Here is a 27,569-nt window from a genome sequence, read left to right as displayed (position 1 = left end):
CATTTTGTAAAAAAAGAAGAAGAAAAGTGAATTGAGTAGATTTAATTTAGTTTACACTTTTGATCATTTTTTTTGTCAAAAAACGAAAATGTCTCAATGCTGACAAAAGATCAGGTGTCACAGTTCTGCCAATGAATATTTTTCAGTTTTTCCTTTTTAAGTCAAACTTTTGAGTCTCACCTTCCGTGAAGTGACTCGATAACCACAAATATGCAGCATAAGAGGAGACGGGAAGACGTGCTGGGGAACAACTTGTCCAGAGAGGAAATTGGCTCCAAAAATGAAAGATCTCCGTGAACTAGGCCGTGTAAAGCTAGTTGAGTGGTACAAACATGACAGATAATTATTTTCCTCTTGGTTTCTATGTGCTATTGTGTTAAAGAACGCAATGTTACCCAATAATATGTTTGCTGTCAGACACGTAGATAAATGAACTCTCTGTGGCCTGGCATCGTTCGCAACAGCATCGGAAACTTATTTCGTTTTTTTTCTTTTTCCAGTTGCCCCAGGTTAATAATGGAAAGGAGGGAGGACACCCTCTCATGACTAAACAAAAACAGTGGAAAATTAAACTCCAAATATTCCACTGCTGTAAAAAAAACAAAAAACGGCCCTGCTAGTGTTAGTTAAAAAGAGTGACATCCTTTATTAGCCGTAGCAATCAGTCTGGACCTGTCAGGACGTAGAGTTAGGGCTGGGCAGCCGCGAGATCTATTTCAGGCAGGTGTGAGAGTGACACGAAGAGTGACGGAGCTTCACACTGATGCCAGCCGTGCTGAACACTTCAATGGACAATTCAGCTCCTTTGTGAAGGCCTACCAGTGTTTCTTGGCAGTGGCTTGCAGCCAGTGTGACTGCTGGCTGGATGAACGTTGACGTCGCTAAAATAATCTGTCTGTATCAACTGTGACGGGGAATGATGTGCTTCGACCTGCCAGAAAGGGGTGGTGCAGTAACCTCCAGTGTGGTGCTTACATCAACAACACAGTGCGGGTCGACTGTTATAAACTGCACCTATGCAACGAGACAGGTCGTCTTAGACCAACCACAGCAGAGAGCCCAGACTCTCAGACTATAAATAGCACAGCTTGCGTAGGTGTAGACATGATGCTACAGCTAGCGTGGAGACACAATCCAAGCAAGGAAGTCCAGTAATGCATCTATGTTTTTGAAGATGCCAAAACACTGCACAACAGTTTATAATTGCAATGAACCAGGATTTTACAGCTGTGGAAAGTTACCATTTCTCCATTCTTTGATGATGGTAACGCCACATCAATATGAATCGCTGCAAATATTGGGAAAAAACGGCAGCGATTTCAAAACCGATCAAAACTAATAAAGACATGTTGAGATGTACAAAAAGTTACTTCGTGCTTTTATGAGAAAAACTTGGAAACCGTAAAAATGCTCGGAATCTTTGAGTTATGGTGCTGCAAATTTGGCCTCTTTCGTACTCAGTAATCCAAGCATGGGCGTTGTGACCTCACTCGTCTACTCTGAGAGTTCAGTGTAAACCTGACCCGCACTGGGGATTTATTTAGCATTGTTAGAGGAGAGTGCTGTGCATTGGGGTTCGATAACAGCCGGGCTTCCTCAGAGAACAGAGGATGCCCTATGTGGTCGGGTGAGAAGCAGAGCCTCCAGGCCTGAGAGCCGCTTCGAGGTTCCTGCCGTCGTAACACGATCTCCGTTCGGCCAAATCAGGCCTGACTGGCAATGACCCGGCAGAGAGTGACTTCACCTTCCCCTGGGCTTCCCTCAGCTGACCATCAAAAACACAACCTCTGAACTCTCGTTTGTAACGGAGGACTTCCTGCCGGGGACTTCTGTTCTCACTTGGAGTCTCTTGATGCCGAAGGAGCAGGAGGGCACCTTCCTGACTTTCTCTCACTTTCACTGCAGGAATAAACGGCAGCTGTGCGAGGGTCAAGGACCTTCACACTGTAGCGAAGGCGAGCATTTCCTATGCTTACCCGTACCCCCTGTAGTAGCACACCAGGTTTGTGAGAAAGAGGAGGTAGCTTCCGTCTATTGTGGCACTCACGGCATCGTTTGAGGAAACAAGTCTGAGTCACGAAGGCTCTTTCGCATAAACACGGATACACACTGGCTTCAAATCTGCTAAACCGAGAGCTAAAGGAGACGACCGACTCAGATTTAAACGTCATCTGAACCGCTCTCATGTGATTTGGTGGGGAAGTCTAACTAAAGCTCAAAACTTGCTGGGAGAGAGGCAATTGAATTTCCTGGTACATGTTACTTGTGTTTCCCCCACTTTATCAAATCTTCTCTCGGGCCTCAGCAGAAACACTTTATGGATAATTTGCTGCCTCCCACGCACGGCTCAAGCGGCTGGACGCAGAGAGAGAGAGAGAGAGAGAGAGAGAGAGAGAGGCGCAGACAACGTCACTTATCTTGTGCTGATAACCAGCAGCGTCAAAATGGGGAGGGTTCAAAGGTCAGAACACACACATAAATGACACAGAGGGAGAGGGAAATAAAGATGGAGCGACTGAGAGAGAACGATCATTATTCCCACAGATAAACACAAATGGAAAGAGACAAGAGTGTTCCACTAATGCTTCATCATGATAAAGTGCTTCATAAATTCATCTGAGCCTCGCAGGTAGACAGCTTCTAATCCATCGCAGGGATCCCTTTGGGCCTAATGATGTGATGATATGTACAGACAGCATATTTCATCCCCACAGCTAGGCGGATGTGTGAAGCCCTGGGCTTTCCCATGTGGAACCACTCAGTCTCCTCAACCAACACAGGAGATGGGGAGAAGAAGAAGAAGAAGAAGAAGGAGAAGAAGAAGAAGAAAAAAGAGAGAGGGCTGCAGAGCCACAGTTTGTTTTAAAACAAAGCTGAGTTTACTCTGAGAGCTGAGGTTTTACAACTGCCCTGCAGCAGCTGTGTGGTACTGCGGAAACACAGCTGTGCCATGGGCTGCAGCCAATCATCTCCTCACATTGTGAACGACGACGCCATGAAATCTATGATTTAGACGTAGAGTCAAGGGTGTTATTTCCACTGGGTAAATCCTTCTCTTGTCCTCCACACTTTTATAGTTTCAGGTTGATTTTTCTCTCTGAACATGTCCACATGGGGTACAGCTTACTGTCCGGCAGCCACAGTCCACATGACAGAAGATCTGAGTCGATAAAAGTGTTGAAACACTTTGACATCCAGTATTACGTCAAAGCATCAAATTTAAGGAGAAGTGGAGCTGCGAGTGCTTTGCATATGTCCTGGGGTCTGGCCGGTCAGGCAGCATACAGGCTAAGCTACATTATTGCTGCAGGTTGTTTGGGCTAGTATGCAGACTGGAATGGATACCTGCAGACGCCCTTGGGCAGTCACGGAAACAGTGTTGGTTTTGTTAATCGCCATCAGTGGGCGACTCTTATGGTTGCAAAAGGTCTGACGTCTATGATCTAGATGGTCTAGAAGTCTAGAAAGGTCTAGAAGTCTATGATAAAATGACCCTACTCCTCACTTGATTTATTATCTCAGTAAACATTGTAAACATGAGTTTACGGTCTCATCCGCTAGTTTCAGGTCTTCTTCAACACAACATTATGTTCGCCGTAAATTATGGTCCGTTTAGAGTTAGACCATAAAGCGGGGTATGCTTTAGGGGCGGGGCTACCTTCTTGATTGACAGGTCGCTGCAGAACTGCAGGCTTAAAAAACGGCAGTCCACAAACCCGAGGGTGATTTGACGAAGACGAGAAGACGATGAGATGGCACCGACGTCACTAAACACTAACGGTGATGCCATCAAACACGCGATATCATTGACAAATAAAGACAAGGTCTTCCCCTCTCTTTCTCAAACGCACACAGAGCAGGGATGCCAAAAGAAAAAGAAAGAAAGAGTGATACGAACCCTCTTTTGGAGAGGTGAAGAGAAAAGAAGAAATAAAGCACAGAGTGTAAACAACAAGTGCTCTGTCACTGAGGAGATCTCCAATCAATATGTCTGCTGCTGTTTTTAGTCAAGGGCTCCTGGTTCAGTTGGATAAGAGAGCTGGAGCAGCACTGAGAAATAACAATGACACACTCCGTGCATCATGTGGAGAGTCAGAAGGGAGCTGGGCTCTAATGTGCCTCTCTTTTCAGAGGACATGCTTTATAGTTGACAGTGGAATCGGACATGTTGCCAAAAGCCAACGGCCTGACCCTGGAGAAATGAGGTGTCGGCCTAGTCCAGATCAGAATCACTCAAAAACACTCGAAAGCAGTTACTAGAAATGCTGTGATCCGGGCTGGCTTGAGAACCATAAAACAGCAGTATCCCAAATTAGAAATCTAAAGACAACAGCTTTTAGCGAAAGCCCCACCACTGATGTGCTTATTTTGGGCACAGCGGTGCACAACCTTTGTCTTTGATCTTGCATGGTGTGCTGCGCCTCTCCCTATCTCAACTCACTCTGGCTCTCTTTGTGAGTCTGCCACTTCCCTCTCCTCCTCCTCCTCCTCCTCCTCCTACTCCTACTCTCATTTCCTCCCGGGCCCAGGAGGCCACGGGTGTGCTCACTCGAGGCCGGTCTCCTGAGAGGATGAGGGGGAGGTGTTTACATGGTTGGAGCTGCTCTCCAGTGCCCTCATCACTGACTGCTCTGTAATCATTGTGCAGTCGGTTTGCATCGCATAACAAAATAAAAACATATATATTAACAGTCCAGGAACAATGAACCGAATTTAGTTGAAAGAAACTGATATGTTTTTCTTTTCTTATCCATTTTATAATCTTGTGACCCTTGTTTATATGTTGGGTTCTGACCTCTAGGTTGGGAGCTATTGATCTAGCACACTAACTGCCATAAGTGCACTGGCACATAAATATACCGTGTGCACTTTTTCAACAGAAAAAGAAAAAGGATGCCACAGTACCGCCCGCTCAGTGATTTTGATTGCACAGTTCAGTTTAGTTGTGCCGAGTTGTATTTATTTAGCTGCAGCGGAGGAGCAGCACATGCCGAACTCAACAATCAAACGCTAGCATAAAAGTAAGAAGCTAAAGAGCTTCTGACATTCAGTGTGCATGGATGACTTGAGACTGTGCGAAACCAAAAGCTCAGTTTCACACAACTAGCGAAGCGTGACCGCGTGAAGCAAACACTGAGGCCCGAAAATACACCGAAAGCTGAGTGAAGCGCAGACATTTTTGCGATGGAGATATGAAAGGAGACGGATTAAAACTCCTGGCACGGCTCATTGCCGATGGGGTCTATGGTGAAATAACTCAGCCATCTGATGAACCCGCGGTGATCGATTCAGAATTAGAAACGTATGCTCCCGCGGAGGCCGAGGCGGACGGCTCGAGATTTCACTGCTTTTGAAAATGGCACAGTATGAAATAAATTTGAGCATGTTGAAGCAATCATACTTCGGTGCGTTGCAGCCGTCTGAGTGAGAGTTTGCCAGCGCGCTTTGCATGCAGTGCGATTTATAACCGCGTTTGTGTCGTGCGTCTTTAAATCACCTGTTGCCTGTCAGTCGCTACGTGGGATTTCACAATTGTTTTTCTTTTATTTATATGCAGAGAAACTGTGCTCTCCGTGTCCAAAACGGTGTACCTCAGTGCAAACTTTATTGTTCGCTATCCATCACAGATAGATGGCTCAGAGAGGCTCCTTCCTGTTTTTTTTTGGAATGTGCATGTCTGCCTGTGAGTGTGTATCTGCACACCATGGCCTTTGGTTAACTGTTTGGCCATCCGAGCATGAGCTCTGCTTGCCGTCGTCTGTTAGCAGGAGCTTTGCTCAGGACCCCAGAACTGCTGTCAGCTGTTTGCTCGGTTACCTCAAAAGGAATTGGTTGTAAGGAGCATCCAGGCCTTAGAAGGGACCCAAGCACAGTTTTTAGACTCTTCCTCTCTTCTTCGTTTTCCTCTAAGAACGACAGCACAGGTCAGTCATCTTCAGCTCAAACTAGCAACAAGCATATTCTGCTGAGTCACATCTCCGCTGATCCAGCTTCTTGACGAGCTGGAGAAAGGTTTGTTGTTCTTTGCAGGCTGGATTACATAGTATACTAAAGGTAAGTACATCTTAAAAAGCTCCTGCTGCACACAAGGACATGGTATCGCTCCCTTCAACATCCCCGCTGAGCTCTAGTGCTCTGTACTCAAGTGTGATCTGATTAACACCCTGTCTGCTGACCCCGAGAGCTACCCTTCAACTTTAAAATCCTCGACGCCCGCGGGGATTGGAAGACATGCAGTGGAGGAGCCGGCCTCAGGGCCACATCGTGGATCTATTCAAGTAGACCAGTCTGGAGGCAGGACGATAGGCTCTCTTGGAAAATGCTTCCCTTATCTCCTTTCCATCGACCTCGCTTTTGACTTTCGCAGACAGAAGAACTTTCATCCATCTGGAAACCGTTCAGCTTCCAAGAAACTCAGGCGTTGCCAGAGCCAGAGATGAAGACGGGGGCTACTCCTCAAGGGATTGTAGGTGAGACAGACACGTTTGCTGTCATCTGTGAATCATAGAACCGCATTTTCACCTGCTTCTGTTTGTGCCGTTTCAAATCACACAGGTTTTACAGTTGCTGGGGCTCAGGGACTGAACCCGCCACTTAAATACCTTCACAGAAACAAGAGCCTGTCATTTTACTCTATGACGCAGTAAATCGAAGGGATTTAATTAAAATGTACATGGCATTTCGGTTCACATGGTGTTTATGGGGCGAGCTTTCCAACTCAAGCACCCTGTTGATTTGAAACAACGGATTTACAACATGAACAAAGAGAATTGTCTTATCTTCCAGTATTGGACGGTTGAGGAGTCCAACAGAAGAGTAAGTCGTGAATTTGAGCATATAAAAACGATGAAGCTAAATGATACCACTTCCTAATAAGGCACACTCTTTAAAGTGTTTATAATTATAAGTCCATATTAATGGTCAGTAAATAACTTGTGTTATGTTTTGTTTACTCATAAATACCCTAAAAGTCGATGTAATTAATGGCTTATAACTTTAAAACAATGATTTTTAAAGAATTATTAACAGTGCATAAACACTTAACTTTAACCCCTGTATTTAGCATAAATAATAAGTATATTAAACATGTAATAAATAGTTTATAGCAGGACATATATATTGGATGTTTCACGTGTTAATTTATGTACTTTACAACAATTTAAACGATAAAGCATGTGGTGAACGAGTGACTGGTACCACAGTACAGCACAGCTCTTTTCACATTTAGGGATATGTGACTTTGTTTGAACACGGCATTACAATGTGTGTAATCAAATTCATTCATTGACTTTCCAAAACACATGCATGAATCATTCAAAGAAAGGATTCAAAACGGTTCATGAATGTGTTCAGAAGATTCAGTTTGACGACAACTTTTCAACTCAAGGTCCACTTGCTCGATTTCTACCAGGGCTTTCAGCGGCAAGCCATGACCTTCATCAGAGGGATGAAATGTTTTCAGTTGTCACGAGATAGAAGAAAAAGTATGCATTAATAAACACTCAATGAATAAAGATAACACATAACTATAAAAGTATGCCGATATGTAATACTTACTAATAATTTGAATACATAAACCCTTAAAATGTCCTTATATCCGCTTGTATACGATATCAAAGTTATGTTATAAACCGTTTATTACTTTTTTTTATACTGCTTAGAAATGCTAAGTAAGGGATGCGGGAGTAGGGTCAGGGGGTCGGTTAAAATAAAGTGCCATATTTCAGTGCTAAACACAGCACAGCAGTTAGTTGAAAGCCCCTTGGCCTTTCTTGAGCTAAAGACATTAACGGGGAGGTTAGGGCAGCGCCACTGTAGCCTTTCATCAGTTAATCTCTCAATGCTTAACACTATAAAAAAGGCTTACTGAGCGTGAAAGGATTTCCCTGTTTGTTAGCACGTTGTTTTGAGAGGAACTGAGCTCAGCCGAGTACAATCAGGAGAGTCGGGGGACCCGTTGAGGTTTATAACTGCCATGGGTCATATGTCAACAGCAGGACACTTACAGTTCAGTGGTTATGATCATTCCCTCCCCTGAAGTAAACCCTGGCACCCACTGCTTGGTAAGTCTCCGCACTGCAAGCGGCCACTGGTGGGAGAGGAAGACAATGTGATCTTTAACTTTGCCGGTGTTTATCTTTCTTTGACTTTTATTGTTTGGGTTTTAACGCGGTTTGAGCTGTGAAAGGAGCACACACTGTCTCTGTGTGTATGTGTGTGTGTGTGTGTGTAGAACAGGGACAGTTGGAGAAGCTGCTAGGGAAAAATCACCAAGATCGCATGCTACTTTCTTCCACATCACATTTTCCCCTCTTTCTCTTAGTCCGTCTGTGTGTCTGTGTCTCCTTTATTCCTATGGCTGACCTGATTCTCCTCATGCTCGCTGAGTATTCCTGGATGTGATGAGTATCTTCTGACCCCAAAATCTGAAAACACTTAAAATACATCTCACGACTGTCCATCTATTTGAGGCCCGTAAGTCAGATATCACGCTAAAAAAAAGAAATCACAGATCCTCTCCTCAAGTGTTTGTCTCGGGAAAGAGTTGTAATCGCTTTTTTGACAAATTCATTATTTTGACAGTTGCATTTCACGTTGACCTGCCTGTGTTTGGAGTGATTTGTCAATGGACTGTAACACAGAAACTGGGCACATGTGCATTCGGTTTATTGCCCTGTGACAGATTCTACTGGGACTCTCACTCTTTCAAAGTTTATATCTACATCTGTATTTCCCTTCTCCATGCACCCCCTCCTCCTCCTCCTCTCTCTCTCCCTCTCTCTTTATGACTGACTGGCTCCCCCCCCCCTCTTTTTCCTGAGGTATCTACACATGGAGGAGACGGCAAACTCTGCCAAGAGTTGCAAAACCCGACGGCTTTCCCCAACCCCATCGGCTGGATCAGACTTCTCTGCTGACATCCGTCGCTGCAGGATACTATTTCACTGCGCTAACAGATTTCAGATGAGGGGCTGTTATTAAGCGGTCTGGGACGGAGATCTGCTCCTGTTTACTGATGCCACAGGTATTTATTTCCCCTAAATACAAAACCCTGGAACTGTGGTTTTTATGTTCAAGTGTCCAAGAGCAAGACATCCCGTGAGCTCCAGGGATGTTGTCCAGAAGCTGATCCTGACCCCTAACCTCCCCGTGGAGAGCCAACAAATAAAGATTTGTTTTTCTGCGAATAAATTCTGCTTGTTGGGTGTTTAGTATGTTCCCTGGACTGTATGACTTTTCCATGTGCTCATGTTTTTTAATGCTAGCAGGAAATATCCAAGATTTGAGGCAAATTTATGGTTTCTGTGACTGCGTAGCGTTTGTGGTGTTCGCAGTAATATCAGGTATTTCCACAGAGGAACAGTGTTTTATGGTAAATGCAAGTAGCGGTGTAATGTTTGCGGGGATTACAGAATGTTCTTCGAATCACAAACACACCGACATTGCATCAAAATCATAACCTCAGAGCTCTGAACATGCCACAGAGACCCTTTGCCCTATGAACACCTGACGCAGAAAAGAGCTTAAATTGATTGGATCTAGCCGTACAGTAAGTGGATGCGGGCTTGGACCATGCTGAAAAACAACCATAACCAAGGCGTAGGTAGCAAACTCGCAGCCTTGTGGAAGAAGGAGACTCTCCTCTCAGTTGTCATCGCGTCAACCGCACTGACATTTGTTATGTTGTGATTCAGTAATGAGAGCGTCTGGCGTGAGGTTGTAGCTCCATGATCACAGATGTACACAGGAAGATCCCATCCAAGCCACAGGCCCTGTCTGAGTCCTGACCCGATGTGATCCGTGCGGCTCGCGTGGCTTTTCAACGCGTGTTTCCTAAACCTCAGAATGTGAGCCACAGAGGCTGAGCCTCCTAAACTGCTGCGTCGGGAGAAACTATCAGAAATACATGACGTATGATGAACTGAAGTAATATAACTTTAATGAATAGACTCAGACTTGTTGGAGAAGAAAGCCCTGTGGCTTTTACACGGCTATATGCGATTGTGTACCTCACTCAAGTCCATTTTGCCTTTGATGCCGTGTAACTGGCTTCCATACAAAGTCAATATTGTGTGCCTTGTCTTTACACAGTTTGTAAAAATGGAAAAAGATAAGACATAAACCCCTACAGTAGCAAATCTTGCAAATCTGCGTCACATACTTCTGACAATTGGGGCGAAATAAACACTAAACCCATTCAACATCAAAAGTCCCCCATCTACACATGTGCGTGTGTCAGATCCCAGACACAAAAGAAACCCAATTTGTTTAGATAATTTAGCTGCAGACACATTCTTTCTCAGTGACTGTGGATATTATGACAGAGCGACTGAAACCAGACCAGATCCTCTGGCTAGCACGAACACACATAAAAGCCAGTGTAATGAATGTACCGAACTCTTACAGATTCATCTAGCTGTGCTTATCAAAACGAATATTCCCAAAGGCTTTTAACAAAGAGCTCAAAATCAAAGCGCTTATACTGTGAACCCATTGCCACTGTCACATGTAACCACTTAGATACAATTATTTGCTGAACTGAAAGCAATCTTGGACAATAATGTCTATAATCGAGTGGGTTTCATAATATGCGTTGCAAAAAAAAACAAAAGAAAAACTGATCACAACCAGGAATCTAAAGGCTCTTATGTTCAGCCAACGGGACAGAGATAAAAGAGATGTAAGAGGAAACAGAGCATGCGAAGGTAATCCAGAGCACTTCCACTCAACTGCGAAGGTATTCTTCTTCTATTGTAAAGACGCAATGGTATTCTCTGGGTTTTATTACTGTAATGTACTGTATCACAAACTAAGGCAGTGTTTAAGCAGACCTGCTTTAAAAATCACTTCAAGTTTCCTGTGAGCAGCTACAGTTTGTTTTACCACCCATTTGGCTCCTCTATTCCCATGTTATACGACCACAGTTTAGAGGTTTGTCAGATCAAGTGATACTTTTGTGTCTTTTAGTGACGTTTCATCAGCGAATTGATCAATTATTATCATCCACAACCTCTTATACAACCAGGTCAACAAATATCTTCACGTTCACCCCTTCAAGTATTTGGTGAGCTCTGTAATACCAGCACAGCAGCTCTATTTGCACAGTATAAGTCATGGTTTTGGATCTTAATGAGAATAAATTGAATCAAATCTATTGCTGATCCCAAAAGTCTAGTTGTTGATCCATTGCTTCGGTGGTCAATGACTCTTAAAACACAATCCCAGAGTGCAGCCGAGCTATTCCGTTTTTCCTACGACGATAAAATCGGCAAAGCTCGAACTTCGGCTTGAACCTCACCGTGTTAAGAGCTACCAGGAAAGCAGGATCTCTAATGAGAACGCACGCAATGACAACAAGAGTAAAAAAACAACAGCAACACATCCTCTTTGCGGTCATAAATAATAAAAAAGCCATCACCCTTCTTCTTGCACCCGTCAATATCAATATGTCTAGAAGGAGCCTGTGTTCTTGGCATTGCACTTAACTACAAGACAGCCTTTCTCTCTGTGCACTATTAGCTTGAGATTGACCTGCTCCTAAAAGGCCAGGGAGGGGTCAGAGGTGGAGTGTTGTGAAAGCACCGGCGGTCAGCACTTCCACATCTACCTGACTCTATCAACGAAAAGAGACACACACACAAATACGTACTGTCTCAACATACAAGAGCAGCTCTGCGTTAGTGACTCCCATTAGACACTTCAACCTCCACTTTAATGAACACCGCGCCCCCTGCCCCCCAAAATCCTCTCTCTCCTCTTCCCCCCCCCCTCCAATCCCAGAGCCAGCCTTGCGGCACACTCCAATGTTAGCGACTCAGCATGTTTTCAGCGCGGTGCGGACGCGCTCTCAATCATCATTAGGGGTTTTTGCGGAGTCCTGGGGTCTGGGAAACTTGCCAGAATGTGTAAAAGTTTCCACGAGGAAAGCCTTGAGTTGCCTTCCGAGGCATCAGTGGTGGACGGAGATCCTCAGGAAGGTTAGAATGCCTTTTTTTTATTTTATTTTTAAGTTGCCAGAGGGAGGGAAGGCAAGGAGGAAAGGAGGGCCGACAACAATTCTGTTTTCATTTAGAGAAAAACAAGCCGAGTAGAGTTTCAAATGCATCAACCTTGAATTGGGGAGGAAACAATCGTGGACCCTGAAACACGAGGCAATCAGAGCGCACATGTCAAATGTCAGAAAATCGACAGAGGCTGCGTTGCACCCTGTGTTTTTCTTATTTTGGGGAATAAGGGCCCTCTGTTTCCCGGAGAGGCAGCTGGTAGAAATCTGGCCCTCTGATTAGCACGAGCTCATTTGCTGTCTGCTGCGTTCAGCTGCACTTCATGATATCACCCATCGCAGCGGCAGCGAATGAGACAGGACACACGGCAGCAGCCTCACAGGACCAAACAGCCAGCGCACTACGTCTGCTCTACACACACACACACACACACACACACACATCTGCAGCAAAACACCGAAACACCAGGAATAGAGTGCCAAGTGAAGGGTTTCACAACAAGTGATAGGGAACTTTCCAAAATAGCTTGTGTAAAAAAAAAGCCACGTTTAAGATCAAAGGTGTCCATGCGTGTTCACGTGGGTATATGTGGTTGTTTGAGACAAGCGGGGGGTATGATGTCACCAGGAGTGTGACAAAGCCTGTCGTCACTTTAGCAATTTTGTTTTGGGCCTCATTAGTACGGCTAACACGGCAAACTCAAATGCGGCAGACCGTGTTTTTCATAAATTCTATTTTTGTGCGCACTGATGTCATTCGACTGGCGTTTTGCTCACAGTCATGTGCCTTGTAAAGTACAGATAGTGGGCTGTGAGCATGCACGAAACGTCTGAAAACTTGGGTTTCCTTTGAGTCCCACCACGCGTTGTTTACGACGGTGAGTCAACAACGCAACCGGGCAGAGTCTTCCAGGAGCGCTGGGTGTTTCATCCTCTACTTGCTTCTATTCTCTGAACCCCGCTGACCTGCTGCTTCATGAGAAGTGAGACTGAAACAGGTGAGAGCCAACACGCCACCGAGTGAAAACAACTTCTCCCACGTCGATCTGACTGCCAACTGGATTCTTCCCATAAAATCTTACTGCAGACGCCCGAATCGTTGCCTTGTGTCTTGCACTATAGCTGGTAAGCTTCTATCGCAGCAGAGGGAAGAGTTTAGCAGATTACAATGGAGACTGTGTACGGCAGTCAGGGGGGTTTACATCCCAGACTCCCTCCACATGCTAACCAAGCTCCTCGCGGTACAGTAGCTCACCGTTGATAAGTTGAGTGATTTCTCAGGGGCTGCGTAAAACCTGGGCCTGGCCAGAGAGACACATTTCCTCTGGCTGATGAGAGCCGGAGGCCTCGGCGTTCGAGCGTGGGAGGCGCTCGGCTCTTGGGGAAGATCAAATGTGCTCCCGCAGACTCCAAATCACCGGCCCCCAATTGCTGGAGAGGAACGTTGCTCTACATTGCTGGCGTTAAATCACCGCCGCTGTGGTGAGGTCACCCCCCCCCCCCCCCTATAATGGAGTGCTCGGCTCGCTAACGTACGGTGGTAATGCGTGCGGACGTGGAGCGGGACGCCCTGCGAGCTGCCTTCCGATCTTATTTATTTTAGCTTAGGGCTCATTTGGGGGGTTTAGGATAGGCCCGGGCCCGGGAGCGGCAGATGCTTTTGGAGTATGCTGTTACCACCGCACACTTACAGGGACTCGGCGAGCTCACCACAGACGCTTGCGCAGACGTTAGGTGATGCAAAACGGCAGCGCACTGAGGTTTTTCAAAGGGGCTGCTTCACTGTCCTTGGGTCAATCAATACACATTCCTGCACGTCCCTAATGCAACTGTAATCACTGGCTGAATACATTTGTCCACCGGGTCGGAGAGCGAGGGAGCCTGCTAAAGTGACAGTGGATGGAGTAGTCGGGAAGAGAAACAAGATTATATGATTTCACCTTAGCACTGCTATGTACATTCGGTGTATCTTCGTACTGTTGGTGTAAAAGGAGCCCTTTCCAACCTTATTACAAAATGCTAAATAAAGCTACAGTTTCACTTTATCCAATTAAAGCTGAAATGAAAGCTCCTGCCTGCCACAACTATTGAAAACAGCCAGAATTTCAAATGAGCAGTTTTGATTCAAATTAGATTTCCAGAGCATTGCCATGAACTCAAGAAAATGAGGCAAGAGAAAAGGAAGAGAGAGAAACAAAAGTTGGAAATCAGTTCATAGAGCTGATAACAGACATACATCCCCCCCCCCCCCTCCCCTGTCTCTGTGTTGTCTGTTTATGAGGTGAGGACTAATGGGACTCATCAGGACTGACAGATATGCTGACAACTGCATTTCAACTCAATTACAGTTCCACAGCAAAACTCCCCTGGTCCCCAGTGTGAAGTGTGCACACACACACTCACACACACACACACACACACACACACACACACACACACACACACACACTTTACGTCAGTTTTCTGAACAAAAGGTCTGCAGGAAGGGTGATATTCCTGAGTTCAATGCGGAGCTGTCTCCCCGCCACCTCTATGAGGACAAACTGGCACAATGCCCTTGATGTGCTCTTATGAATCTATGTCAAAACAACAAGTGGAGTCTCTGCTAACACAGATAACAGGTTGGCGAACTGAGAGGCATCATGTGAGATGGACTCAGGAGGCAATAAACTCGACCATATGGTCTCCTGGGTGTGACTGGTTTCATTGCCAGAGGGAGAGCAGTGACCCCACAGCCTCCCCTGATGACGACAGCCGTATGGTGTCGACTCCTCGGGGAAAAAGACGGGAAAACAAAGCCTCTGCCTTCCGCCTCCCAGCATCCCACCCAGAGAGATGATGGGGACGGGGGAGGGGGGAATGGCTCGGTTCAGGAAACCCCTACCCATTGTTTTGCTTCCTTCATTAGTCGTTGTGTCAACAGTTTGCTTCGCTACGCGTGTGCCACTGTTTTAGTTCTGCTGCAACCCGACTGACCTCACTGCTCTCATGTTTTGACAGATTGTTTCAAAATCCCATCATGGCAATTTAGCGTTTTACAGCGAAGCAGCCACTTGGACAACATAAGCCCGACCGCACGTTTCACCAAAAGCAAATCAATCTGCCGTGGTCTAAAATTAAACAAATGTGACGTAAATCTGCTGCCAGAATTCCATCAGGAAATACTGAGGGGTGCAGCAGGGCGCGGCCATGTGTGGGGGCTTGCAGATAAGCAAGAGGTGTTAAATAAATGCAATGTCCTACGTAAACAGCCATCTTTTTATGGCATGGACAGAGAGCTAAAAAAGAGAAGCTTTCGTGTTGAAAAACAAAATGCCTCCCATTAGTCAAATTGTTATCAAATGGAAACTTGCAGACAACGTCACCTTGTTTGTCTTAACTCACCATCATCTAGGTACATCTGGTCCAGTTCCTGGGGCTCCCGTTTGACGGTGATGGCCATCGAAGGGGGGCTGGCATCTTCGGGTAACAGGCTGGGTGAGCTCCCTCCGGCCTGGGCCTGCCCGGGGCTGTAGGCCTGAACGAACGGGCTTTCCGCAGTCCCCCCAGGAGTGGAGGGGTGGGATGCCGGGGAGGATGAGGGACTGCGGTTGGCATAGATAGCATGGTAACCATGGGGCCCTGGGCTGTTGAGGTGGATGGGGCTGCCTTGGGAATGAAGCATCCCTAGGGGAGAGTTGTGGTCTGGCGACGCTGGGTGGGCGAGGTTAGGGTGGACAGGGGTCTCCTGGATGGGGGGCACCCCGGGGCCCGGCGGTGCCGCATGGGTGGGGCTGTTGGGGAGGCACTTGCTGTATGCCACGGGGGACAGGTCATGCAGGGTGGGGCTGGAGCTGGGGGACGACGATGGCATGGCAGCATGGCGAGGCGGGCAGGGAGGGTAGCCACCAACCAGGCAGGCATCATGGTCGGCTACAGGCATGACGGGAGTGAGCCTGGGCCGGCTGTAATAGGGCTTTGAATGCATGGGCAGTCTCGCAATCCCCAGAGAATCATATTCATCATTGGGTTCTGTCTTTATTATCGGCACTGGGGGGAAAAAAAGTAGAAAGAAAGGTGGAGATATTAAAAAAAACGTGCAGGGAATCGACGTGGCGCAATGAGTGCACGAGCTAGGCTGAGTAAAGCAGTGAGCAAGCACAGTTGTGGCCGCGACACCCTCCGCCATCCAAACAAACAACCACCAGTGGATATGGGCTCCGTGTCAACTTGGCTGAGCTCTCTAACAGAGGAACCCTCACGCCTCCCAAACCGCCACCCCTCTTTACCGCATCATGAAGAAAAAAAAAAAAAGCAAAAGAACAGGGGGGAAAGAAAAATGGATGAGTCATCGGTGTGGAAAGCCACAGCTGGCTCTAATAATGAATAAGACCTATTTTCTTTGGACTCTCCTCCAGCTCTGACATCCAATAAAAGACTACTTTAAAGCACTGGGCTGCTGCTGCTGCTGCTGCTGCTGCTGCTGCTGCTCAAGGAGCCCAGGACCCCAAGGTTTCCTCCACACTCTCGAAGTAATTGTTTCTCTCAGGACCAAAAGATAGAGGGAGAGGGTGAAAAAAAAGGAGATGATTTGATTTTGATTAGGCCGCCTGAGCTCCTTAAGAGGCTGTGGAGCTGCGCCTGTGGTTTCAGGAGCTTCAGGCCCCGGCTAATGGAGGAGAGTGCAGTGGCCCCACTTGATCATCCTGCCTCCTCTCTTCTAATTTCTAATCCAGCGCAGATCGTCTGCACAGTTTCCTGATTGCTTCTGACGGACAGGTATCACATGCTTCCTGTTCGCTGTCAAGAGCAGTTATCGAAAACAACTTTCTATCAATTGAGAAATTTCAGAACGAAACCATACGGCCTGGGTTGGGAGATGGAGAGGGATCCGCATTAACAAGCGCGCTGCTGAGTTATTATATAAGTACATGTGCACACACTGTGCCAGCGCTAAGCTAATGGCGCTGTGTTAAGACACCCAGATGCATAGCAAAGGCCTCTGAGTCACAATGGACACACTGTTTCTATTTCTACACATTGTTAAAACGTGTTAATGGCTGTGGAGAGCGTTTGATGCCAACCATTGAGAGTTTTTGGTTCCAAGTGACATTTACTCAAAGGCGTGCAGATGTCACTGTATAGATGACTGTCTAAACTGTGTGTTTGCATTCGTACGTGATAGAACCTTTGAGCAACCGCCAACAACAAAGTCTGCATATGAAATGACCAGCGTTAAGTGTTTCCTATGAAAAGCTGTTTTTTTTGTGGGAGTTGGATTTGAAATAACATTAATCACACTCGCAGCCCCTGAGATTGCCGAGATGCGTTGCGGTGATAACGCAGCAGGGAGCACATTTACGTCAGCCCTGTCTGCTTTCAGAGACCGGGGACCGGGGACCGGGCCCGGCGGAGCGTCGTAAGGCGAGTCCCATGATGCGCGGGCCTCCTCTCCAACAGCCTGGGGGAGTAACAGGCACGTCACATGGCTCAAACTACATCCACAGCCTCAGTGATTCTCTGCCTCTTCCATGCCTTCAGTGTGAATGGATGGCACAGTGCCATGGAGTCAGGATGTGTGACGCCAGAGTTGCATCAGCTAAATGACTTGCAGCAGCTACATGAGTGAAAACAGTGTCACATTTTCGAAGAACGTCATGGTTACCAGTCCTCGTGGTTAATGATGATTTACACCAATAGAAAAAAAGGGATGAAAGAGGCAGATCGCCTAGCGTTGGTATCTGGAGCTCACTCTGGATGCCCTTCTTAAGATTAAATAAATCTGATACCGCGTCACAAGATGTCCTGCCTTTGACCAAAACCAGCAAGAGAATTGAATTGAGGGGAATCAGCAGTATCTCAGAAGGGATGGGATGCTGTTGACCTTTGCAGCCCCACTTTGTAATCCGGTTCGAGTGTATTTTTTAAAGAGCAGTTTGGTTTATTGCAGCTTAAAGTTTTCATTTCCAGCGAGGTAATTTGTCAACATTATTTTCCTGTATGCCCTGTGACTATGAGCAAGACTGGCGAAACAGGAAATCAAATCACGTTGGACTAATGGCACTTCTTTTGAACTTTTTAAACTACCCCCCCTCCCCCGAGATTCTCCCTCCTCTGCCACAGATATAAACAGAGGTCTCCTCCCAGCTCCATCCATCTGTGTGTCTCCTTTCCACTTTGTACGAGAGCTGAGAAAACAGATTCACCAGGCTAGTCCCAACTTCAGCTGGCTTCTATTTCCTCCCAACCTGTGGGTTGTGGCCCACAGACAGTTGTTCTGCACATGGTTTTCTCTCCATCTCTGGCAGTTTCCCTCCCCTGTCTGCTCATATTAAACTGATCAAGCCTGATCTGGGTATTTTACTGAGCACTCGTTTCCTCTCAGAGGGAATGGGAATTGGGACATAGACGTGTGCATCAGTGGATTCGATTAGGAAGGACCAGCAAACAGAGCTTGCGTGGACACCCTCTCTACTTGCCATCGAGCAAGAGGCGATTATGGGATGCATAAGGTGGTGATTCTCATTTCCGACCGCTTGTTGGTGTGGATATGACAATGTCAGAGAACTGCGCCAAAAAATGATATAAATCAAGGATTGTCGTGTTGCAGAAATGCTGAACTCATCTTGTTCTAACGGCGTGAATCTGCAGTGACATTTAAGATGGAGCAGGTGGTGGTTCACTAACTCAAGAGGTACCTGGTGCACCATGCCCCACTGTGTAGGCAATCTGGTCACCCTGTCTACTGTTGGCCTGAGTCTGCTGTAGGTGTGTCTGACAAAGCACAAAGCCGTGGACACGACAGAAACAGTTCAGCCTTTGTCCAGTTTTCGGGAGGAAAAACATGACTGTGCAAATATTTACAAAAAAAGAACAATGTGTGGTTCATTAACTTTTCCTGTATGTGTCATAGAGCATGTTTCTGACGTCCCCCCCCCCCCCTTCCAGCTTCCAACCACAAACCAATGCAGCGGAGGGAGTCTGCACCCGTTTGCGTTAAGAATAGAACTCGATCTCACAGAGGAATCTCTGAACGGCCTGTAAAAATAAAGGGGTTCCGAGAAGTTCTTCGCTCAAGCTTTCGGTCACTGCCAGGACTTTTTTGTTTCTTGTTTCATGTGGTTGGTGAAAACATGTTTTTCTTATTCGAAGAGCGACACGTCGCGTCTCTACTCACGCAGTAACGATTGGAAGGGAGCTTGGAAAAGAGGGGCTCATTCCGGGAGCCAGACCAGGTGTTCCGTATGTTCATCTCCGCACCACAGAAAGGCAAACGGTCTTAATCAGCAACAAATGTCTTCTCGATCCATCTGCTGAAGGCAGCTTTGCCTCATGTTCAGTAACTTGTGAGCAGCAAAACATTTCTCTTGATTGGCTTTTTTATGTTTTTATGTATTTTACTGATTTAAATTCATCAGGATTAAACAATTTTTATTAAGCTTTCTAACGGCCAGGGTCTTTAATTCCCTGAAGCCCAACTGAAGGACATAAAGACACTTGACCCATGTGCTCTCTGACATACTGTACAGTGCTAAAGACACATTTCAAAGAAGCTGTTTCTGACTGGCCCAAATCATACCCCAATGGCAATGCATCAACAGGTCAACAGCACCCCTCTACTCATATCACTGAGGCGTATCTTTGTCTATCAGCGAGAGTAAAGAGCGGCCATGGCTCCACTACAGACTGCATCTGACAATATGTTATCATTTCACCTTTTGGAGGCAGGGCGAGGTCGGCAGAATATGAGGATCTGCTTACGTGTGTGAAACAAAACAGTCTCTGTCGAAGTAATATTCTAGATTGAGATGAGGGGAACGCACGGGCATAGTGAAACTCGGCATCGGTGTTCAGCCGCAATAGGTGCCAACCGCATTTGCATGAAAGAACAACAAGATGCTCACATGACCTGAATGGAAAATAAAGGTGGTCTTCACTAGCATCTGTGTCCCGGAGTGTTTGCTTCATCCTTCCGCGGTTTCAAACAAGTCAGGCTATTTAAAGGTTTGGCTTTGCCTTTTTATAGATGAGCAGACACCCGAGTGTGAAAGAAATGTTCTCTCTAAACAACGTCAGTGACCACAACTGTGCTTGAAGTGGGACAGCGGGCCGGAAGAGTCTTTTCATACGAGCGAGCAAAAAAGAAAAAAAAAGTGTTGACAACGGTGTGTGTGTGTGTGTGTGTGGGGGAGTCCTCCTCCCCAGCCCACCCCGAGTACCTGGCCACAGTGTTGGTTGTTTCTCTCAGTGATGACACACACACACACACACACACACACACACACACACACACACACACACACACACACACACACACACACACACACACACACACACACACAGAGAAACCTTCAAAAGCAAACAGCTTCACTAGGATTTCCTCATTCTTTGTTGCTGTACAGCATTCTTTGTGAATGCTTTTCAATTGGAGAGCACTGATTAGTCACTATGCCGGTATCATGACGAGGAAAATACATTTTTGCCATCGTATCAATATTTCTATCTACATTCATAATTACAACTATTGTTCTCAAACCCCCTTAAAATCTCATTGACACTGTATAGCCAGTGTCAATGCTAATGCAAGTTGCAACTCGCGACTCCGCCGGCTGTGATGTTACTCCACCAGAGAAATTCTGGGGTTTTTTTGTGTCGCCTGCAGAGGTTTTCTCAATGAAATGAGATTACTTCTGCACCCAGAGCAGCTCTGCCTCAGCACAGTTCCAATATTACACTCTAGATTCCCTCTTTGACTGAAATACTGAACATTTGTTTTTAGAAATGTTGTATATTTTATTGTGTGCCTTCAAACGAGTGGTAAATCTCAAACTAGAACTCAATAGCTTGTGATCCGTGGCCTCTTTGGCTGTAACAGTTGTGAGTTAATTATGCTCCTTTGCGAAGACACTGGCCCTGCTTGTGTGGTCCGCACTGTACTTGCGGTTAACTTGGCAACAAAAGAGAGAACACAACAAGTCATCTTTTAATTAGAGCTGTGTTTATGCTCAGGGAAATGACTTAGAGATGCGTAGTGGAGGCTGATAAGCCTCTACATCTCCGCCCTTCTCTCTCGCTCTCCTCCCCCGTGGAAATACAGTTTGTGAAATGGATCTGCTATATAAGGACACTGTTCGTCAGCCCTACGCTGGTCCAGTTACCCACCATGAACTCGTTCGTCATATATTCAGGCATTTCCAAATAGGGCCTTGCTTGACTTTCGCTCAGAGCCTCGTCCAAAATCCCAAACGCTTATCTCCTGTGGCCCTAAATACATCTGCTGATAATCTAAATGTCTCATCGTATTAACTTAAAAAAGCAATGCATGCTCTCCCAGCAGCATTAGACCCATTAGACGACTGATCAATGAATACAAGGTAACATTGTTTTTGATCGAATGGATTTTCGCTGGTGATCACGAGTAGGATGCAGGTCTCATGAAGGTAAGGTTGCTGGTTGGAATTCCTAAACTAGCTGGGACTGTGTGGGGAAACCAGCCTTCAGCAACTATTGATCAGGTGGCAGAATAGTTGTTTAGTTCTCTACGAAAGGCCCAAAAGCCCGACTGCTTCAGTGAAGCTGCTCAAAGGACTCTGCCACTATGAACGGGAGGCGCTGTTTCGCTGAAAGAAGAGCAAGCATGCTTCGTCAACTTTCTCTGAACACATAAAGATAAAATAACAGTATTCCAGTCGGAATGGTTGAAAGTGATACCAAAGCTGATAGTTTACCTGCGCCCATTGTGAAAAGTCAATAGCTCGCGATGCAATTTTGAGGCTGAACTCTTCTCTAAACTCTCAGCGATACATTCTTCAGATTCCAATGTGAAAGCCATCAATAAACACTGAGGCCAGGGACACATGATAAACACAGAGAGAGGTATTCCTAGGGTTTTCAGGTTGCTACATGAATGACAGGGCAAAGCACTGCCTGGTAGATGCACTTGTGTGTGTGTGTGTGTGTGTGTGTGTGGGTGTGAAAGTCAGGTCGCCGGGGGGGATTGACTTCTCTTCATCAACAGCGCTCGAAGGCTCTGTCACTCAGCAGGTACACCTCATCGCTGGGGAACGCCGTCTCCCTCCAGAGTAAACACACCTCACATCTTCTGCTCTCACTCGCAGGCTACGGGCCGAGCGGTGCCAGGTGTAAATGTCGAAAACCAACGGCGACCAACAAAAAAACGGCCGCAAATTTCGCACGGCATGTTGACGGCTGCGAGAAAACTACAGTGGACGGATGTGAAGACCTGGACAAATACTACTCTATGTGATGAACGCGGAGCGTGCAGCTCGTGAAAAGCGTACATGTCTGTCGGTGTCGCTGGTGATTCAAATAAAAAAGGAAAGGAAAAGAAAATAAATATCTACGATGGTTACCGTTAGGAGGCAGGTAGGTGAAGCGCTGGTACTGGCTCCTCTTCCTTTTGCCGTTGCAGACGTAGAAGTTAACCTGCACCGGGCTGGATATTCTCTGGTTCCTGTACGGCGGGATCTCCACAACAAGAGTACTCTAAAATACAAAGAGATCCGTCAGATATTTCTACTTCATGAGATGAGACAGCTGCCGATAGCATCAACAAATAACAGTGCCGTCATTAGTTGTATTTACACATCAGATTTCACTCTCCAACTCTCAGTTTGTAGTCCAGCTTCCTGCAGCCTATTAATCAACGGCTATGTTTGTTTTACTTCATTTAGGCTGCAGCTTCCAAGAGGCCGGACTGGGAACTGATCTAAATGAGCTTGTCTGGACTGTGTAGAGGCAGCAGTAGACCCCCATGAGGTTGGTCCAGTGCCCGTGTTTGTCTCCGAGGAAAACCCCAGGGCTTGGCTTTGTACAGCATGAGAGGTAGCCGGCTTGTTTGTTTGCACAGCCATGCCTCCCTGCGGAGAGGCTCGCCTGTCCCCCTCCCCCTAGGCCAGAACTCGACAAGTCTGGACGGATGTGAACTTTCGACTGCTGTCTTTATGACAGGGGAAGATGGAGGGAATTTGCCAGAGTTTTTGTGTCTAATTCATGGGACGGCTGTCACTGTCCTTGAGGTCCAAACAGGCTAGAATGACAGGAAGCAGGTTTTTGTAGGTCATCGCTGTGGATGGCGGGAGCTGTGGGGTGGGGGGGGGGGTGAGGGACTTGCGGCCTCCGCCCCCGTCTGCCCTCCAGATGACGACAAAGTAAACATGCAGGTGGCTGATCGAGTGTCTCCAGTGCGTGCGTGTGTGTGCGTGCGCACATGGCTTTTCCCTCTCCATCCTAACCAATGAAAGTTAGCACGCTCTGGATGGCAATAAAAACAGTGTCGGGCAGGCAGTCTGGAGCACTTTAGGGTAGTCTGGTGGCAACTGACATAAGAGGAAGGCCAGAGCCCTCTTGCCTTCCCTCCCCACTTGTTTGTTAGCTGTACAAATAAACACACATTAGTATTTGTCTTTCATCGAACCTCGCCTGCCCACACCGCCGCCCCCGGCCGAGCCTTGCACGCCCCGCTAATTTTTCCAGCATCTGGGACCCCAGCCATGGCACATCAGCCCTACAGGCCAATTAGATACCGGTCCATATTTACCCTCCTGACGCAACCAAGTAATTTACCTGAGTGAAATAGCAACAACAACAAGAAGAAAAAACACCCTCAAGTTGCAGCATTTAAAAGCGTGTGGGTTATTTTAGACCCTGTGCGAGCGTAAATTGCCTCGGTTAGTTTACACAAATAAAGGGGGAGGTGTGTGTGTGTGTGTGTGTGTGTGTGTGTGTGTGTGTGTTTTGGCAGCATGAGACGTCGCTGATGAAAGGCATCGGCAATGCAAGACATACTGTCATCACGCACAGGCAAACGCGTTTTTCGCAGATTCCGTACTCGACTCTCCGCACTGCAGTGAAGTCTTGATTAAATCCAGAGCACAACCGGGCTTTCTGTGGCACGTACAACAACATTCGCTTCGTTCCCTTTCACCCCGGTTTGTATTAATACAATCTGAATGTGTGGCTGAGCATCAGCAAAGCAACTGTACTGGTTTATTTTCTCATTACGGCTCTTATGAAAAGCAGCAGGTAAAAGCAGGGGTGTAATCCACTCTTGGCTGCATGATCTCAGCACAGACAGTTCAAGTCCAATCCACCACACCGCGGCACTTTGCTGTGAACTCAACGTCTGGCTATGCTGGGAGGACTGTGTGTGTGTGTGTGTGTGTGTATGAGTATGTAATCCATGCGTGCGTGTGTTTTTGTGTGTTGGAGGCAAAAACAATATGACAGCCTGTGTTTACTCCGTTAGGGTGTAGAGATTTTGTGAAAATTGCATTCAGGATTGCATGGGCTAATCATCGTATTCTATGTTGCAACTTGTAATGCCTTAACAAAGGTTACATCATTACAGGAGACAGATGAGGAGGGGACAGAGAGGAAAATATATAAATTGTCAAGGGGGGGTGGGACTGAAGACAGCGGGAGCATTTCCAATGAGTCTTTGAGGTGCACTTACATTTTTGACGGAGTCCTTGTCAACTTTGGCTTCTGTCTCCCACAGATGATGCCCATCTATTGGCAAAAGAATACAATACAACATTTAGAATGATGCTAAAAACAAGATAGACCTTAGATGGAGGGCGGCTATAATCTGCAGATACTGATTACCAATGAAGAGATGTGTGGTCTGGCGGTGGGTAAGGGGATTAGGATGGGTAGTGTAGAGGTGAAACAATTAGCTGATTATACAAGTCTTTGAAAATTGAAAAACTTTTTTTCACATTGATCCTATCTCACTATTTATAATTCATATTATTTTTAAAATTGAATTCTTTATCAATTAAGTTTTGTCTACATTATCTCACTTTTTGTTATTGCCAGGGTATATCCTAAAAATCAATCCAATTTGATCACAATAAAAATAAAAGAACATTGAAAACCTTTAGGTCTCAGAATAAAGAAAATGCAAAACAAAACAAAGGGAAGATATCATTTTAGGTTTTGGAAAATTGTGATGGGAATTTGTCACTATTTCATCCAAAATATCATGAAGTTAAGCACTTCAGCCCAAGGTCAGATCTTCCACTGGGACCGCCCACTTTCTTATTCAGTTTTCATCTCTTTTAAATGTATCACTATTTCGGTCCCTTCATTAAATCCTTGTTTAGATTCTTTCTATTCTCCCCCCTTATTTCTATTCTTAACTCTGCTCTGTGAAAAAAGGGTAAAGAACAGCAGCTTTTCTTTGTTCTCTTTCTTCTCATCTCTCTCGTCTTGTTGTGGTAAGGAGGTTCCCTTTGCTGCCATGCAATAAAAGGCCTGAGAGCTACTGCAGCTGTTGGAAGCCTGCAGAAGCTCAGCTCACATTCTTTGGGTTTTCTCCGTGATTTCATGCCACACCTTAGCGAACAGACTCTCGGGGCTCTGCTTAGGCAATCAGCACCGACCACAGTGTATTTTTTTCTTCTTACTTTCTTAAGAACCGATGACTCACTAGGGCTGTCAGAAATAGAGGTGACACAGAACAGTCTTTGTGTCAGTGGCACACCATGTGAGGCAATAGCATGGGCAACTGTGGCACCGCTACTGTAAGCTTGGGGCAGGAAGCCATCAGATAAGATCATCAGTCAGTTTCCAAAGAACTGATAGCAGAAGTCCAGCAGCTCTGGAAGATGTAAAATCCTTTGTTTTTTTATTTGCCCCCCCCCCCCCCCCCCCCAAAGAATTATGTTTTTCACATCAAGCAGAGAGTAAAAGAATAAAGGATCCCAGCCACGGGTAGTTTATTATTGGTGAGCTGTGGTAGTGGAGGCCGGTGCTCCGCTTTACGATTCAGAGGGTGAACATCAGTAGATATCTCTTTCCAAAATGGCCATATTAAAAGCCAGGGAAAGAGAAAAACAGACGGTGAACAGATCAGATAAGGATTTGAACTCGGGGAAATCAGCGTTACATATGGAGAAATGGAGTAGAAGCAGGGTCCTATAGGACTGCCGTGTGGGGCACCGAAATTACACTGTGTATTTGGCAGGTGATTGAGATGCTGAAAAGAATGAGGGGCGCCGCACGTAACGCTGTGAAGCGGCTCAGAGTATGGAAGGGCAATCAGAGTGAGCACAGACAGGGAGAAGGTCAGAGAGACAGAGACAAACAGAGATGAGCGTTCCTCATGTTACGTCTAGGGGAACCAAGAGGGAATCTCACCCGCCTCCGCTCTGGGAGACACTCCAAGAGGGAAACCTTAGACCACGACGTCAGTCCCAACCTCCACTGGTAAACATGTTTTTCAAACTTTTTTCTCTTTCACTACCTTCTTCCCGATCTTGTCTCTCACCTCTTACAGCTCCACGCCACTTCGTTCCTCCAAACTGTTCAACAATTTTGCTCAGTCAGACTTCAGCAAATCTGAAACCGAGACGCGAATTGGGATGGGGCCACATGTTGCATACCTTTGCGAGTCAGAGAGCGTGCTGCAAGACTGATAACCGCAGAACTTTCCATTCACTGCTTCTTCCCTGCAACATCTGCAAAATGCTTCTGTTCCCGACAACACCTCCGCCTTCGCGCAGCCTCCACCCACGCTCGTGCATCGCACACACGCAGCCACAGCATCCTCTACCTTTGTTCAGGCATTCGGCGTGAATGGTAAGAGTGGGAAGCACGTACAATAGAGGGTATAGGAGATTTGTCCGGAGAAGTCTTGCTATAATCCAGTGAAATTTAAAAATAGAAAGCAATGGAAGCACACAGGCAAATAGAGACAGTTGCTCTCGAAGGTAACTAACAAGGTCTTGGAGTCTTCTTCAATTCTTGACAACGCATAATGTTGTGTTCATGGTGTTAACACAGCAACAGTGTTGCTGCTATGGTAAATCTCACACAGACAAATCCTCTCATTTTGAGTATTTTCATGGACTTAACTTTGGTTAATGATAAAGATGTGTGTCCTCCATCTGGTGTCATCAAAAGGCAAACAACCGCTGCAGACACTATATTTTTAGGAAAATCCTATTCCTTGGGTGTAACAAAGCCCAAAATGGTAGAGTAATAGCATCTCTGTCCTCACAATGACTTTGCATATTTTGGCTTTCCACAGGTGATTTCTTCTCTCCTAAAAAGTGTTGTGTGATGCACAAGAAGTTCCACAGTCCAAAGAGAATATTTTGGAGGATGGAAAATATGATTCAGATTCTTAATTGCTGAGAATTTCTCGTGAAACAACCCAGATGTATTTTGCAGCTACGGTAGCATATGTCTCTTTTTCCAGAGCGATTTTCAGGAGTATTTTTCTGTCCTGTTTACATACATCAAGTTTATATTCCGCTTTAGTGCCGTTTTGCTGTTCCTACCCAAAAGTAAAATACTGAAGTAGTTTTACACATAGTTTCACATCAATTACGTGGTTGACCAATGAGGAGCAAACCTAAAAGGCCAAAAAGCCAAAAAGGGGTTCCCCCGTGACTGATCCCAGAGGTGCAGCTGCTTTCCCCTCTGAAGCACCTGACCTCTGCCAATCTGAGGAGTGGTGAAACCAGAGAAAGGTGAGGCTGCTTCAAATTGAGAGGCTTCTGACAGTAGATCCGTGATGGGTTTATAGTCAGAAAGTGAGTTATTCTTGGTGTAAAAC

At 46.1% G+C, this 27,569-nt stretch overlaps 1 protein-coding gene across 3 annotated transcripts in view; it reads right to left on the bottom strand.

The window, feature by feature from the left end:
• The window catches only part of LOC306782607 (nuclear factor of activated T-cells, cytoplasmic 1-like), a 59,301-nt gene that overhangs the window by 4,803 nt on the left and 26,929 nt on the right, over positions 1–27,569 (bottom strand). For 2 of the 3 annotated variants that reach the window (XM_079276043.1, XM_079276044.1), the window contains exons 7-9: positions 24,459–24,514; positions 22,357–22,489; positions 15,389–16,033 (exon numbers count right to left, since the gene is read on the bottom strand). In XM_079276043.1, the coding sequence (XP_079132169.1) occupies positions 15,389–16,033; positions 22,357–22,489; positions 24,459–24,514 (834 nt within the window). The remainder of the gene's footprint in view (positions 1–15,388; positions 16,034–22,356; positions 22,490–24,458; positions 24,515–27,569) is intronic. The other variant, XM_079276045.1, reaches the window with a different exon arrangement.

The sequence above is a fragment of the Melanostigma gelatinosum genome (genome assembly GCF_949748355.1).
Source record: "Melanostigma gelatinosum genome assembly, chromosome: 9".
Classification (NCBI taxonomy): domain Eukaryota; kingdom Metazoa; phylum Chordata; class Actinopteri; order Perciformes; family Zoarcidae; genus Melanostigma; species Melanostigma gelatinosum.
This window is presented reverse-complemented; position numbering and strand designations above follow the sequence as displayed.